Genomic DNA, 14,677 nt, shown 5'->3' on the forward strand with positions numbered 1-14,677 from the left:
GCAGTGGTGCGGAATGAACACCCATACAGGTGTTTACACTTTCCTGCCTTCGGGATCCCATGGCATGCAGACGATCAGAAATGGCTCGTCGATCAACATTTAACTTTTCTGCCAATTGCTGTTGAGTTTGCGCAGCGTCTTCATCCAACAATGCTTACGAATTTTTTCGCTTGACCTGGGCGTTCTTTGTCTTCCAAGTCGAAATCACCACTTTTGAATGGTCTAAGCCAACGCACACAAGCGTCTTGCGTTGGGACATTGTGTCACCGTAAGTTTCTACAAGTATACGATGGCTCTCGCTCGCGTTTTCCTTTTCATTGAACAAGAAAAGCAGTACGTGCCGCAAATGCTCTTTATTTCTTGGCTCAAAACTCGACATGTTCACCGCACGAAAAAAATATGATGCTAACTCGTAAACGTTTAAACAACTATGGCGTTTTAAAGGCTGCCGTCATAGCAACAAAATGGCATATCAGATAATACTGTGAACCACCCCATATTTCTAGTGGTATCTCTTGAAAAAATTAAGAGTTATTAACCGACAGACCTGATATACAATTCTCACGTTGTCGACGTGAAATTAACATTGCCGGGTTAGTGTGGAAAATTCACACTATCAACGATCAACAACGCGTGCACACATACACGATAACCCAAAGGCTGTAGCGATTGATTGTTCTATTATAGTTACGTGTGGCGTCACGGCGGTCACATCGCATGTCGTGAAAACTAAACAATATAGCATCAAAGTTGACACCGCGTTCGTTGGTGCGAAAGATTTTCCACACTATCGATGTTAACATTCACACCGAGTTATTTAACCACGTGTGTGTGGTGAAAGGTCACGCCACTATTTTTTACAGCGTGAGTCTGTAACCCTGCGTTTTTCATTGTCTTGTACAGTGGTGCCCGATGGCATTTGACCACATGCCATGCGCCGTTTGAAATTAGTTCGATTGCACGAGGGCCAGAACCCATGGCCGAAACGCTGTGCTAACGAAGGATGTTTTCCTGTTGCCAGTGGTGTCGAATTCTTCACCTTCTTCTTCCTCGCGCACTAGGCCTAAAACCTGTTCTATCCAGTTCTGGTACTTTGAGCTTTTGGTTTTGAACTCGGATCTCTCCGTTTATTTCTTTACTAAGCAGCGCACATTTCTCTGCGCCACACTAGCCACCAGAATAAGTACTTATTTTTCTTCCACGCGTATTAGGCTTAAAGCCTGTTCTATCCAGTTCTCGTTCTGGTACTTTGAGCTTTTGGTTTTACTCCATCTTCGGTAGGCTACTAACCCTTGCCGAAGGAAACCTCTCATCTGAAGGGCTAAACCCCTAAAGGGGTGTGTGTGCGGCAGGATACTCTCGGTGGTTGCCACTTCCCTTCGGGAGATTCCGAAAAAAAGCAGCGGTGGATTTGAACTCGGATCTTTTCGTTCATTTCTTTACTAAGCAGCGCACATTTCTCCGCGCCACGCTCGCCACCGATTTTATTCACCTTAATTATTTAAAATTTTACCGGCGGTAGAGTATTTTACATTTGGTTTCGATAAAGAAAAAGGTTCGCAAAGGGCGAGACTCCGCGCAGTGTAGGTGTAGGTTTTCAAAGACACAGAGTTTTCGAGGAGCCCGCCCGAAATTCCGCCCAATGACGTTACCGTGACAAATGAGACTTTCAGAGACCGACCCCGTGTGTCTTCGCGACATCTGTTGCGCACGTGAGAGCCAGGACCTGGGCCAAGACACGTCCGTAATTCTGGTGTAATACGAAATGCACATTAACCCATTAGAGAGCCTGGAAGATGAAAACAAGACGCCCCCTCGGCGCGAGCTCGCGGTCGTCTTGGTGATAAATTAAACGCTCGCCGAAACGTCGCTCGGATCTACTGCGGTGCCTGCACAGGTACACGCGTGGTAGAGACGCGAAAGCGATAGAAATAGACGGTGAATTGGATGACAAATCTATTCTGTTCCTAATATATCGCGCGAGCGATACGTTGCTTAACGCCACGAATCAATATCAGCGCGCTGAAGTCACGCGAGATAAGGTAACGTTTGTTTTCGTCGTCTATCACCGAGACCGGGGCACTTTTAAACGAATTTATCGCTTTATCGTTACGAATCTCCGTAAACACAGACGTTGGACGGATATTCGCGAGCGACCTTCGAACGGGAGCATTTTTTCCGATAAGAACGAGACAGGGCAATACATTTTCATGGCACGTCGGCTAAAGCCGGACGTTTTCTCGATTTTTCTTCAAACCAGTTTGAGTCCGGTCGCCAGACGAAATCGATGGCATCCTCGATAGGCGACAGGCGTATCTGCGCCGGGGCGTGCGATCGCGCCCAAAGTTCCCCAGATTAACAACCGAAAACCAACCGGTGCGAACCGGTAAAAACCCTTATACGAAATTACTCCGATCTGCGTATAGGAGAGACAGAAAAGGGCATCGGATCGCGAGAGGAGGGCGAGAGAAGTTTCCTGGTATCGAAGCCGTGAACGCCCGTGGCGTCTAAGGTAAACTTCGCCGTGAAACTTTCCTCTGCGCGCGTCGATCGGCGATCGGCGATCGCTATCAGCGCCACTCGCTCGAGCGGGAGTTCGCGGAAAATCGCCGAGCGGCTTCGACGCTCGTCGAGACAGAGATCGGTTGATATTTATTTAGCTTCCTCAGCTATTTCTAATACGTTGAAATACATTTGTTGCAACATATTCTTTTAACGCTCTTTTTAATGCCTCGATCTTTTCACACTGCCTTATTTCGGTTGGTAACGCATCGTACATTTTCACTCCTTCATAGAACGTAACTTTTTGCGCACTTCTGGCTTTGCGAAATTGAATTACGATATCGCCTGCCGGTCTAGTTTGTCTAGTTTGTTCTAGTTTACTTCTTAAATGTTCTGGTAACATATTTTTTTAATCTTAAAAATAATGAGAGAGAGAGAGAGAATCTGGGAAAAAAGGACAGTTGGCAACTCATTTTGGAGCCCACAATTACTAATCGACTTGTTTGGATTGTTCGTAACTCTAATCTTTTACGAATTTTACCCCGCGTAACTAAAAATCGCTATTAGCTATTCGATCTATACTCAAGATTTTTAAGTAACACTAATCAATTCTCTCAATTAGTTCTGTCGACATTCCCTAACGCAAAGATCAACCGAAATTTTTAGGTTAAAAACGGTAAAAATTTTTTGCAGTTAGGCAACTTAAAAATTCTACAGAATCGCGAGCAATTCAAATAATTCGGTCACTAATTGCGGGCCCCAAAACGGGTGGCTGTCTTCCTTTTCCCCAGAGCGGGGCCGAAAATCGCGATCTCGTCCGACTCCCCCAACCCGCGGCCTTCGACGGGACGAAACCGGGGAACGTCGTGTCGTCGTCGTCGTCGTCGCACGAGATCGCGAGCCTCGAAGCGCGTTGTCGCGCGACACGAGGGCGCGAAACGCGCTACGACTGTCCCGAATCGCGAAGTGCTCCAGGCGAGGAGGAGTTTGCACGATGAATCATTCAGGGGTCGACGAGAACGGGGAACGCGATTCGACTTCGCACGCCGCTCTCTCTCTCTCTCCCTCTTTCTCTCCAGTGGATTTTGATTAATCGTAATTCGGTGCTACGCGAACGGGACAATACGCGCCCGACTCTCCGTCCCCTCCAAAAAAAGGAAACAAGGTCAAACTTGACGCTAATACAACCGTCTTGTTACAGCCTGGATTTTCGACTCCCGAAATACATTAACACGTTATCTCGCGGAAGATAAAGCAACGAGCTATAACACAGCGTTATTTTATCGAAGCGTATCGTTAAGAAAATTGTTTGTTACGCTTTATCGGAATAAATTATCATTGTCTCTTATAACGCGCGATCAGAGCGCCAGATCTGTGTGACACAGGACGGGCGACCGATTTCAATCGAAGGAGCGAGCGCACGAGACGAAATGTCTCCGTGAATATAATTCGGCCGAGTAATTGATATACATTGTGTTGCGGAGCAAATACGCGGGGCCAAATATTTCCCCGTGAATACATTAATACAATCGGGCCAAATCATTGCCGCGCTATGTAATTTATTAACAACCGACGTCACGTGACGCGGGACGAAAAAGCGGACGCGCGGTGGACAAACATTTCCCCGCGGACACCATCTCCTGGGGCAAATTTGGAGCGTCCGCTAGTAACGACCGCGCGTCTGGAGATTGTTGATACGCAGCTCGCACGTTGCCAAGATAAGCGTTTCGTGTTTGCGCCGAGCGGCCGAATTTCATTTGCCCAGCGCGAATATCGCGCGGCGTAAACACGCCGCGGGAAACGCGCGCGCGCGCGGGCGACAATGGGGCGAAAATTGGCTGCGATTATTCGGCGTTTACCGCGAAATCGGACGTGCGGGCGAAGGTCGGGCGGAAAACGCGGAACGCCGCGGCGTCCGGCGCTACGTTCACGCTGCACGACCGCGGCCGGCCCAGCGTCGCCGATACCGATCTCGGTTTTCTCCGTTTGTCGAGCGAGGGAACAGAAGCGTCGGCGCTCACCTTCTCGAGGCACTCCTGGCCGATGGCCTTCGGGTCGACCTGCACCTCCAGGATGACGGAGTTGGCCTGGCTGACGAGGCACCACATCTTCGCGATCCGCGTCCCCCCTCGACGACCTTCGAGTCCCCGTCGAAACCGACTCCCTCGCCGCTTCTCGCCTCGTCGTCGCTCTCTCGGCCTCCCCACAAGAACCAACGTGCACTTTTGTCGCGGCAAGCGATACGCGGCGGCGTTTACGGCGAAAGCGACGGCGACGAAGGTGACGGCGGCAATGACAACGATAACGACGTCGACGACGACGACGACGGTCCCTCTTCCTCCGGATACGCGGCTGGTCGGCGACCGGTCGTGCCCGGCGGTACGCTCTTTGTCATAACAAAACTTCAAAAGCCACGTACGCGCACAGCTGTCACCGCGACGGGCTCCCGCGCTACGACGACTACGTGCGACGTCGGCAACGTGCTCGCGCTCGTACCGGGCTCCGTGCGCGCCTCGTCGGCTTCCATTTCTCGGCGCGGAATGGCACACGCACCAACCGTGGCCTCCGCTCGTCGCCGCCGCCGCCGCGGGTCAGTTCGCGAAATCGAATCGCTTTCCGGCCGCTCGATCGAGTGGCGCTAGCGCCGCGCGCTCACCAACGTCGGCCGCCGCACAGCCCACACGGACGCGCACGCACACGCCCGCGACCCGCCAACCGTCGCTGGTGTAAAGCGCCGAGCGGGGACCGCGGGGGGCGCGGGGAGCCGGCCGCGGTACAGCTGATCGGCCCCCCACTCCGCCGCGCGCACGCGCGGCGGCGCGAACGGCCGCCCCCCCCCACCGCCGCCAGTGGCGTACGCTGCGCGGGCAATTTTATTTTCACGCGCGGACAATGCGCGCGGCCGGTGGACTTTGGAACCGCGTTGTCTCACGTTCGAGGCTTTAAAATAAGTCACATTGGACCTCGGGGTGGAGTTTCTATTTGTAATTTTGCACTTTGGACGCGCACGTCGACATATACCGCTACGATTCTTCTAATGTGCCTCGCGTCGCCGCTTATTATTCGGGTCGTAAAATTAGAGATGGGGAAATTTCATTCGCGGAATCGTGACACGGATTGTTTAACGCCGGACTGAGGTTGAACGCGAATCCGCGGTATCCGTTAGATTCGCGATTACCGATTCGAAAGCATCGTCATATTTTGATTTGGAATACAAATCGAAGCTCGACGAAGTAACAAGTTGCTTGTAACGAAGTTAGTTTCTTACGGCAACTCGAACTTAACTTCGTTACTTTATCTCCATCTGCAACTTAACTCGGTTACGTTAAGGGCCGTCGCACACAAAATTGCATAGTTGCATATGCACAGCACAAGACAGTCTAGACCAATAAGCATTTTATGTAAATCAACGTGGCGACTCAATGCTTAATGTTCATTGGTTTAAACAGTTTTCATGCTGTGCCCAAGCAGCTATGCAATTTATATTCAGGGTTGGGAAAGTTACTTTATAAAAGTATCCAGTTACAGTTTCTTCGCTAAAAATGTAACTGGTTACAGTTACAAGTTACCAGTTCTCAAAAGTAACGCGTTAATTGCCCAAGCGCAATGCCAGGAACAGGGAGTAGAATTTCTGACGCGTTGAATTGGTTGGAAGGAAATTTTCGACGAGTCCAACGCGTCAAAAAAAATTCTATTCCCTATTCCTATTGCCTGGCATTGTGTGATAGGCTTTACAGTTACAGTTACTCAAACAGTAACGAATCGTCGTGTTGCAGTTTACTTTCTTGCGATGAAAATAAAAATATCAAATCTGCATTTCAATTGCAAAGCGTTAAGAAAGGCGTTTATGCAGGGCCTGATGCGATCTGTGGAAGTTTAAAAAATATATAAAGTAACTATTAATGTAACTATTAAATTAGTTATTAGTTGGCGAAAAAATGTGTAACTAAGTTACAGTTGCAGATGGAGAGAAAGTAACGAGATTAAGCTAGAGTTACCGAAAAAACAAAGTAACTGTAACTGCAACTTCGTTACAAGTAACGAGTTAGGGCCGTCGCGCACAAAATTGCATAGTTGCATATGCATAGCACAAGACCGTCCAGACCAATAAGCATGTTATGTAAATCAATATGACGACTCCGATGTTCATTGGTTTCAACGGTTTTCACGCTGTGCACATGCAGCTGTGCAAAATTTTGTGCGCGATGGCCCTTACTTCCCGACCCTGTATATATTTTGAACCTCCACAGCTCGCATTAGGCCGTGCATTCGCGCATAAACGCCTTTATCGACGCATTACAATTTCAAATGCCGATTCGATATTTTTATTCTCATCGCAGGAAAGTAAACCGCGAAGTAACGATTCGTTACTTTTTCAGTAACTGTAACTTTGTTACATGTTTAGCGAAAAAAACTGTAACTAGATACTTTTACAAGTAACTCTCCCAGATTTCATTGTGATTTTATCGGATCGCCCGAAATTGATTTCGCAATTTGCAGCAATCGCGCGATTACTAAAAGAGAAATTAGCTTGAATTGAATTTTGAAGCGGCGTGCACGAGTACTCGAAGGCACGGGGGAAAGATTGCCGCGTGAAATTTTCACGGGTCGTCAATAACCGACAAGGCCGATAACATGGTTATTGATCGAGGTTTAACAAACCTCTCTCTCTCTCTCTCTCTCAATATCTACGTATATATTTCACGATTCTTCAAACGCCTGCGTTCGATGATTCCGCAAACTCGGCGACTCGGGACTACCGAAAGGAAGGAACTGTCTAACGCGCCGGAAACGAAACGCTTGCGTAATCGGCTAGAGTATATCGAGCAGGATCTTTATCACAATACGCATTGTAAATTTAGCGCGTGTCCTTGAGAAGCGCAGCTCTCTTCCCACCGATACACCCTCACCCGACGAGATCGACGTTTTCCCCGAGCGTACGCGCGAGAGTCGCGGCCGGGAGGAGCGAAAGACGCGGCGCATTTTGTGGGTGTTTTTGTTTCTCTCTCTCTCTCTCCTTTCTTTTCTCTTTGTATTTCGAACACTAAGACTGTACAGACAACCAACCAGCTCACAGAGACAAGATATTACATGTTAAGGCAAAGCTGCCAGTTCTCGCAGGATCAACGGAGGACTTGAAACGTTCCCGCTGAAAGATAAAAAGAGGGTCTCGAATGCCGGGCTACATCGTCGCGCGGCCCACCGTCGACTGGGAGCGTGTCCGTGAGCCGCGAGAGGCTGTAGCGAGGAATAAAAAGAAATGTCGTCGCGCGTCCTCGATGCGACAGAATCAATGGAATGGACATCTAACGGCGTACACTGAACGACATACAACTCGTTACCATCACCCTAATAACGCTCTAACCGTGATCTACCCTGAACAACCGCACGCCGTCCCGACGCGTCTAGGCCTTGGCGCAGCGGGTCGACGGTTGCTCTTACTTTTTTTTTGGTCTTTTTCTTCCCCTCGTTACGACGCAACTACGTCTACAGCAATTCTCAAACTATCCGAATATGTCCGTGCCGGTGAGAAGCTCAGCGATAATAACAATACGGTTACATTTATTGTCGTGTAGCAACTGCGGGAGAAGATTTTTCTAGTTAGTAGTTTGAGTATCGCTGCCTACAGCTACATTGTATACAGCACTCTCTCTCTTTCCGATAAAATATAACATACGATATAACAGCGATAAATACATATCGAGAATATTGGTGAACGGTAATAGTTAATGTATATTTAGAGCGTATCATGCTTATCAGCTATTTAGATGCGATCCTTGCGGCTTAGACCTCGATGCGGTAATTATTGTGCAGTTCCGGCTTGATGTCGTACACCAAGTCCAAAATTTTTAGCATGACCTGAATCACACAGAGGGCCGACATTGTAGTTTATCAGAGACAAGTGCCGTGTTCGCTCGTATCGACACGTCGACGGCGAATCTGCGCAGCGGGCGCACTTACCGGCTTTTTGTGTACGGAAACAGCCTGGTTCATCTCCTCTATCTTGAGTCGCGTGTCCGCCTCGATGCGCGCGGCCACGTCCTCCTTCGAACCCATGTGCTACGAGCAACATTGCCATTATATCACATCGTTCCGCCCAAGTATCGAGAAGTGCGAGTCCGACAGACAGAAATTTCAATACTCACCTTGGCCTCAAAGTCGCGGAACTGCTTCTCGCGTTCCTGCCGATACTTCTCGATCTCATCCTGAGCCTCCTCCTTGGCCTGCTTCAGACGACGCGCCTTACCTGCGAATACACAAGAGAGACTGTAATGCAACGCTGGGTCCTGATTTTTTTCCCAAATCCCTCGCACCAAATATTCAGACTCGATCTCACCTCGACGTTCGCTTCGTCAACGCGAAACTAATGCCTGAACTCGACCATCGAGGGCCGGTTTCACAAACGTCGGTCAACTGCAAGCCGAAGGTCAATCGATTCTCTGTCTCTTCTTACATAATAAGACGGAAAGGGACAGGGAGTCGACTGGACCCTAGTTAACAGTTAACCGACGTTTCTGAAACTGGCCCTGGAGTCCGGACGTCTATTAAGAAAGCGAAACCTCGAGGAAATCGAAGCCAGACAAGCCGAGCATAGAAGATTGAATTCGCATAAGCTCGCGAACGAGTGCGACTAGCAGTGAGGCTGATGTTACATTTGTACGACGAAGTTTTCAAGCGTATATCGACTGGCTGCAGAATCGAGAAGGTGTCGGGTCTCTAGAAATGTTGTATTCTGCAGCCAGTCAACATGCCTGAAAAATTTGTCGTACGACAAACGTAACGGCACCCCAAGGGCCTGGGCGGAACGGCTGTCTTGTATTTTCTTAGACCACAAGACAGTTATTGTGTGCGTTACTTGAAGACAACGATTTAAAACGTAAAACATAGTCTTGAGAGTGCAGGACAGCCATTCCGCTCAGGCCCTTGCACAGGCAGATCGCGCGCAGGTTAGCCAAGACCATTTTCACCGCGTAGCGTAATTTCGCGGATCGGCGCGACCAAGGCTGGGCTGCTCCGCGCGTTTCACGCGGCACGGAGGAATACAGGGCTCGCCGTACGACGTGGGATCAGTCGCGGAAGAGGAAAAGGTGCCCGAAAGGTTACGGTCCGCGTCGCGCGGCGCGCGCGATATTTTCTCCTCCCCGGCGAAATACCCGGGGGGGGGGCGACGAGTGCACTCACGTTTCCTGGCGTCCGAGACCTTCTCGGCGGCGCGCTTTTCCGCGGCCAGAAGCTGCTGAATACCCTGCGTCTGGCTGGCCATCTTTGCGAGCGGAGAACGGCTGGCTCTGTTACGAATCGATCATATGACTTTGGAGCTTCCGCCCTCTGCCCCGCCTTAAACGACGGCGCTCCGCTCCGTCGCGTGTCCCGTGCTCGCCTCACGTGGGCTCCGCTCCTTCCCGTGTATCGCTCGACGCTTGCCGAGCTCTTTAAAGATGCCAGCTGACAGCCACCGAGATTGCTCGCGCGAGCGAATTTTCGCGGCTCCTCTCGAGAGCGCCCGCGCGACAAAATTCGAAGCAAGTTCCGCGACGACGAAAGCCGCGCGACTCGCGCACTTCCTGAATCGATCATGTGATCGACGAATCGCACGACGCCGGCCAATCCGGTTGCTGCGATAATTTGATAGATCGAACCGCTTCTTCAAAAGTCTCATCTTCTTCAGCTTCTTGCTCGATTTAGGAATAAACTTAAGAATAAATTTAATAAAAGCCGACAGATCAGGCCGTAGAATCGAAACAGGAAGGGATACAGAGTTGATATTGTAATGTCTTATATGTCGCACGTATATTTTTTATTTCGTAAGATTGAACGACCTACACTGGCCAATGTTTTCATTCAAAAACCGATTACAACGTTTCGGTCCTGGATTACTACAAAGAAGTGTAAATTTACTTGACCAATGTGTAAGTTTTTATTGATCATGTTAGTCGAGTGTGTAACAGTACGACTTTTCTCTTGTCTCCACTCAGTTTGTCACTGTGCAACGGTGTTGGCCAAACGATTGACTAACAACGCAGTAATTATCAAGCCCAATGTCCACGATGCTAGAACTTGGTCCAAGTCCTTGGTCCGAGAAACGTATAGCCAATAAAATTGCCGCTCTTCCGTAAAAGCTACAAATCGATTGGTTACAAATTTCTCAATCCAAGAACTCGGACCAAGTTCTAGCATCGTGGACACTGGCCTTTACTCAGGTATGAATTTCTAGTCGATTTGCGATATGCCCTCAGCATTGTTTTACAATTTGCAATTTGCGATTTCAGATCACTTGAAAAGGGCCCAGGACCAAAACGTTGTAATCAGTTTTTGAATAAAAACGTTGGCCAGTGTAGGTCGTTTAATCTTACGAAATTCGGTTTCAAATCACCGGCGATATATAATTACCGCTTTTGCATGTTTTTTATGTACAAAAAATTATCATTTAAAAAATAAAGCGTAGTACAAATTAACTCTATCTCAGGAACGACTTTTTAATATACGTCGTATATTAAAAGCGTCAATAAGATAGAATTAAATCTATATCGCACTTTGTTTGTAAACCAATTTTCTGTACATTAGAAAACGCCGTCCTTAAGCCTTGCGTCCACGATGCTGGAACTGTGTCCTGCAAGTTCTAGTTCCGAGAAATGCGTAGCCAATCACCTTGCAGCTTTTATGGAATAGCTGCAGGTTGATTGGCTACGCATTTCTTGAAACTAGAACTTGGACACAGTTCTTGGATCGTGGACACAAGACCTTAGTCGCGTTGCTCGATTTCGAGTGTCGTAACTCCTCGGCGTATGGGTCAGACGCATAGGCCGGTATTCATAGTCAGATCTTGTATTCAAAACCATCTCAAGATCATCTTTAGGTACTCCGTAGCCGACGAAATGTCCCATACAGCACCTTTAGATAAATTCAAGACTGTCTTGAATAGAAGATCCGACTATGAATACCGGCCATAACGTAATTGGAGGAAAGTACGACGCCAAAGCTCGTGCGCTAATCTACGTTTACGTTTGTCTTTGTCGCAGAGCTATTACTTTGCGCTCTGAAACCATATCTGAGCCAGATACAACATGATCGGTCTCGCGCGCGCGGTTCTAGCTACGCTTATACTTGGCGCGAGACACTACAATGTCTCGTGATAGAATCTACAATTTTACGCCGGTTTCAAACGGTTCTGTTGAGGGGTTCTCTTGGCAAATATACCCTCAATGGGTTACCTTTTCCTTCAGAAGCGACGGTCGAATAAAACCCAACGATTTCTAGTCTGATTCGAATTCGGATCTTCGGCTCATTAGAGCAGCGGTTAAATCTGCGCCACGATCGCCACATTAAAAATACGCGTATGTGTATATTCCATAATAATAAATAGGGGTGTATCTTCGGAAAGTGAGGTACTAAGACGTACCACTTATTAATTTTTCGGCGAGAAAAATAACGTTCGTATATTTTACACATAAAGTGGAGGTTGTTAAATCCACGGTCTAAGGACGCAGACACGAAGCACATTGCTTCGGCCGAAAACTTTATACTATGCGAGTTCCTTGGATGTTCAGCCTGGTGTTCAACCGAATCTTCTCTTGGCGTTTCTTTTCCTCTTTAAACGCCTCGCTATTCGCCTTCCGCTCTATCCTCCTTTCCTGAAACCGCCAGAAATTTCACGTAAAATAACAACACATAAAATTAATATAATCCACTCAACAAACGTTTAACAAGATTACTTTTCTGTATTCTTTGAGCAGCTTTTTCCTTTCCTTTCTCCCGTCGCTGGTCTCCCCTTTGGGCCTTATACTTAAAACGCTCAAGGTAGATTTTCTGCTCTCCGCTACGGACTGCGGGCCCTTCGACGGATTGTTTTCCAAGTCGAATTGGGCCAACGTTTCAACTGTTAATCTTCCAGCATTGCCCAATACAGCTTTGGGAATACCGGATTTCCGGTCAATTTCAATTTTCTTGGATCGCTAGTAAAATACAACGAACATACAAGGCCAATAAATATATGTATAGCTACATCATACAGATTTACATTTACAAATTTGCCACTGAAACGATTCTTACACATAATTGTGAAAATATTTTGAATAGTCTACCTTGGGAGGATCTGAAATCAATTTAGGGTGGTTGTAAATGTTGCTGTATGTGCTAATAATACTTTCACAGTCCCATTTATCTCTTTCGCGAGCATCGACAACAAGATCCTCTAAATCTTCTTCTTCCGAACTCGCGTGTTCTTTCTCCACAATCTTCATTCTGTCCTGCATAAGCTCCGCGATATTTTCCGTCTGCAGACACAAGGAAAAATAGCACACTTTTCATCTCACTGTACCAAATCATACTCACATCTTCCCTCTGCTTCTTCTCAAATTCAGCGGCATATTGCATAATAAGATCCGAGTTGTGCGAGACATATCCCTCTATTTCGTCGCAGTCCAAAGCACCAATTTCATTTTCGTCGTACGCAGCATACATCTACGTGTAACAAACCAGAAAACATGAGAATACAATAACGTCGAAGTGCTTCAAGAAAGAAAAATATAAACCTGTTCAAATTTGTCGTCCAGCAACGTGAGTTGTTCATTCCTTCTCATGACGCTGCTGCTCATAGAGTATTCTGTAAACCTCGACTTAGTCTCCTCGTCCTTAAACGAATATTGAGGTCCGTGTAAACTGCCAACCTCATCTGCCTCCTCGTCGGATAAATCCATGTGACCTTCCGACGAGACATCCGAGTCGCTGTGTTCATTTCCCAGTTCGTTCAATTTGTATTCTAAAAAAAAAATGCAACATCACACAAAGATCAAGTGAACGTGTGACGCTGCACACCTTAGGGCTAGTTTCACAAACGTCGATTAACTGCTAACCAGAATTCAGTCGACTCCCTATCTCTCGCTATCATATTGGAGAAAAGTCCTCTATACGAGATAGGACTCGACACGAGATAGCAGGTTTTCAACGTCCAAATTCCATCACAAATCTCTCTTGGCTACGATTACACGATCCAACAATCAATTTCCCACTAAACAGACTTCACTCTAGAGGCAATGAATTCATGGTGAGACCACCAGACGACGCCTGTTAATTCAGCAGCAATCCCGCTATCTCATACTAGGAGCCTATCTCACACAACAGGGGACTTTCCTCTATCTAAGGAGAGAATGAGAATCAATTAATCTTCGGTTAGTGGTTTATCGACGTCTGTGAAACACGGCCGTTAGACGAACTTACCGTACTCTCTGTCGGAATCCTCGCTGTCGCTGTCTCCTGTGTTAGCGAGTTGTATGAAATTATCCTCCAGTTGATTTTCGGGATCGTCGAAGTCAAAGTCGTCGTCCATCGCGGCGACCACGTCCGGATCGTAGTCGAGTCGCGGCCCGGAAACTGGCGCCGCTTTATTGAGCATACCGACCTTCTCCTCGACATTCGACGCGAACACGGAGGACGGCAGGCTGATCTTCGGCGTGTCCTCGCTGCGCTCGGAGCTGTTGGAATTCTCGACGCGCTCCCATTCCACCGACAGCGCGTTGACGTCCCGAAGATGCTGCAGGTAATCGTAGTCGTCGTCAAAGTAAATCCCGTACTTGCGCTGCTCCTCCGTGCGTTTCTCCCTGTCCAGCGACTTCCTCTCCGTCTTCGCCGCCTGCGCGTCCGCCGCTGGCACCAGGACTCGCTGCGGCGCCGTTTCATCCGCCACCAACGGATCCTTCTGCGAGCGATGAACCAGGTGGAATGTGACGGAATTCTTCTTGTCGATAAACCTTTTCGTCGTCCCCTTCGGCTGCAATCCCGTTGTTATGTTATTTATCGGCAACTTAACCTACGGGCGTTCTATAAAACCCGAGTTTCCGTGCGCGCGTACAACAACTTACCATCTTGCTCTGTCGTGCCGCGACTGACAGTACAGAAATTAATAACGTATGCGACAGAGGTGATCGTAACGAAATATTATTGTGTACTTCAATTACACGAGCCCATGTGGTCCTTCATTTAAAGTAAAACTAGAGAGAAGCCTGCGGGCCACTCTAGGGCCTGTGTCACAGTATAACCAGTATGCCCACTCGCTCTTTTGTTTCACGTTCGCGCCGATCCGTACTGCGCATCCGACATGTTTTTATTATAACCAATCACAGGATTTTTGTACGTGTGTTAGTGCAAAGTCGGTGTGACATAGAAAAATTCGCAGTGT

At 48.0% G+C, this 14,677-nt stretch overlaps 3 protein-coding genes across 3 annotated transcripts in view; all 3 read right to left on the reverse strand.

Annotated features, from left to right (window-relative positions):
* LOC105565769 (E3 ubiquitin-protein ligase MYLIP) overlaps positions 1–5,165 on the reverse strand; it is a 207,958-nt gene extending 202,793 nt beyond the window's left edge. The window contains exon 1 of the mRNA XM_012019229.1: positions 4,524–5,165. Coding sequence (XP_011874619.1) covers positions 4,524–4,610 — 87 coding nt within the window. The 5' untranslated portion in view covers positions 4,611–5,165. The remainder of the gene's footprint in view (positions 1–4,523) is intronic.
* A 2,355-nt stretch (positions 5,166–7,520) lies between these two features.
* LOC105565770 (V-type proton ATPase subunit G) lies at positions 7,521–9,952 on the reverse strand. Its single transcript, XM_012019230.1, has 4 exons — positions 9,685–9,952; positions 8,649–8,749; positions 8,464–8,562; positions 7,521–8,361 (listed from the first exon to the last, which is right to left on the reverse strand). The coding sequence occupies exons 1-4, from the start codon at positions 9,764–9,766 to the stop codon at positions 8,287–8,289; spliced, it is 357 nt and encodes a 118-aa protein (XP_011874620.1). The 5' UTR covers positions 9,767–9,952; the 3' UTR covers positions 7,521–8,286.
* Positions 9,953–11,908: 1,956 nt separating this feature from the next.
* On the reverse strand, positions 11,909–14,540 carry LOC105565771 (protein LTV1 homolog). The gene is made up of 7 exons (XM_012019231.1): positions 14,361–14,540; positions 13,720–14,269; positions 13,035–13,261; positions 12,835–12,963; positions 12,585–12,776; positions 12,216–12,455; positions 11,909–12,134 (listed from the first exon to the last, which is right to left on the reverse strand). Exons 1-7 carry the CDS (start codon positions 14,361–14,363, stop codon positions 12,021–12,023), a joined length of 1,455 nt encoding a protein of 484 aa, XP_011874621.1. The 5' UTR covers positions 14,364–14,540; the 3' UTR covers positions 11,909–12,020.
* Between the last annotated feature and the right edge of the window lie 137 nt (positions 14,541–14,677).

This window comes from Vollenhovia emeryi, unplaced genomic scaffold (assembly GCF_000949405.1).
Source record: "Vollenhovia emeryi isolate VEMERY1.0 unplaced genomic scaffold, V.emery_V1.0 DF939149.1, whole genome shotgun sequence".
Lineage (NCBI taxonomy): Eukaryota > Metazoa > Arthropoda > Insecta > Hymenoptera > Formicidae > Vollenhovia > Vollenhovia emeryi.

What these genes read in the sequence shown, in the direction of transcription:
- LOC105565770 (XM_012019230.1), bottom strand. Translation starts at nt 9,766, where the DNA reads ATGGCCAGCCAGACGCAGGGTATTCAGCAGCTTCTGGCCGCGGAAAAG. An exon ending in GGTCTCGGACGCCAGGAAAC is followed by an intron (nt 8,750 to 9,684) that starts GTGAGTGCACTC and finishes GTGTATTCGCAG; the next exon opens with GTAAGGCGCGTCGTCTGAAG. An exon ending in TTTCCGTACACAAAAAGCCG is followed by an intron (nt 8,362 to 8,463) that starts GTAAGTGCGCCC and finishes TGTGTGATTCAG; the next exon opens with GTCATGCTAAAAATTTTGGA.
- LOC105565771 (XM_012019231.1), bottom strand. An exon ending in TGGACGACAAATTTGAACAG is followed by an intron (nt 12,964 to 13,034) that starts GTTTATATTTTT and finishes TGTTACACGTAG; the next exon opens with ATGTATGCTGCGTACGACGA. An exon ending in TGCTCAAAGAATACAGAAAA is followed by an intron (nt 12,135 to 12,215) that starts GTAATCTTGTTA and finishes TGGCGGTTTCAG; the next exon opens with GAAAGGAGGATAGAGCGGAA.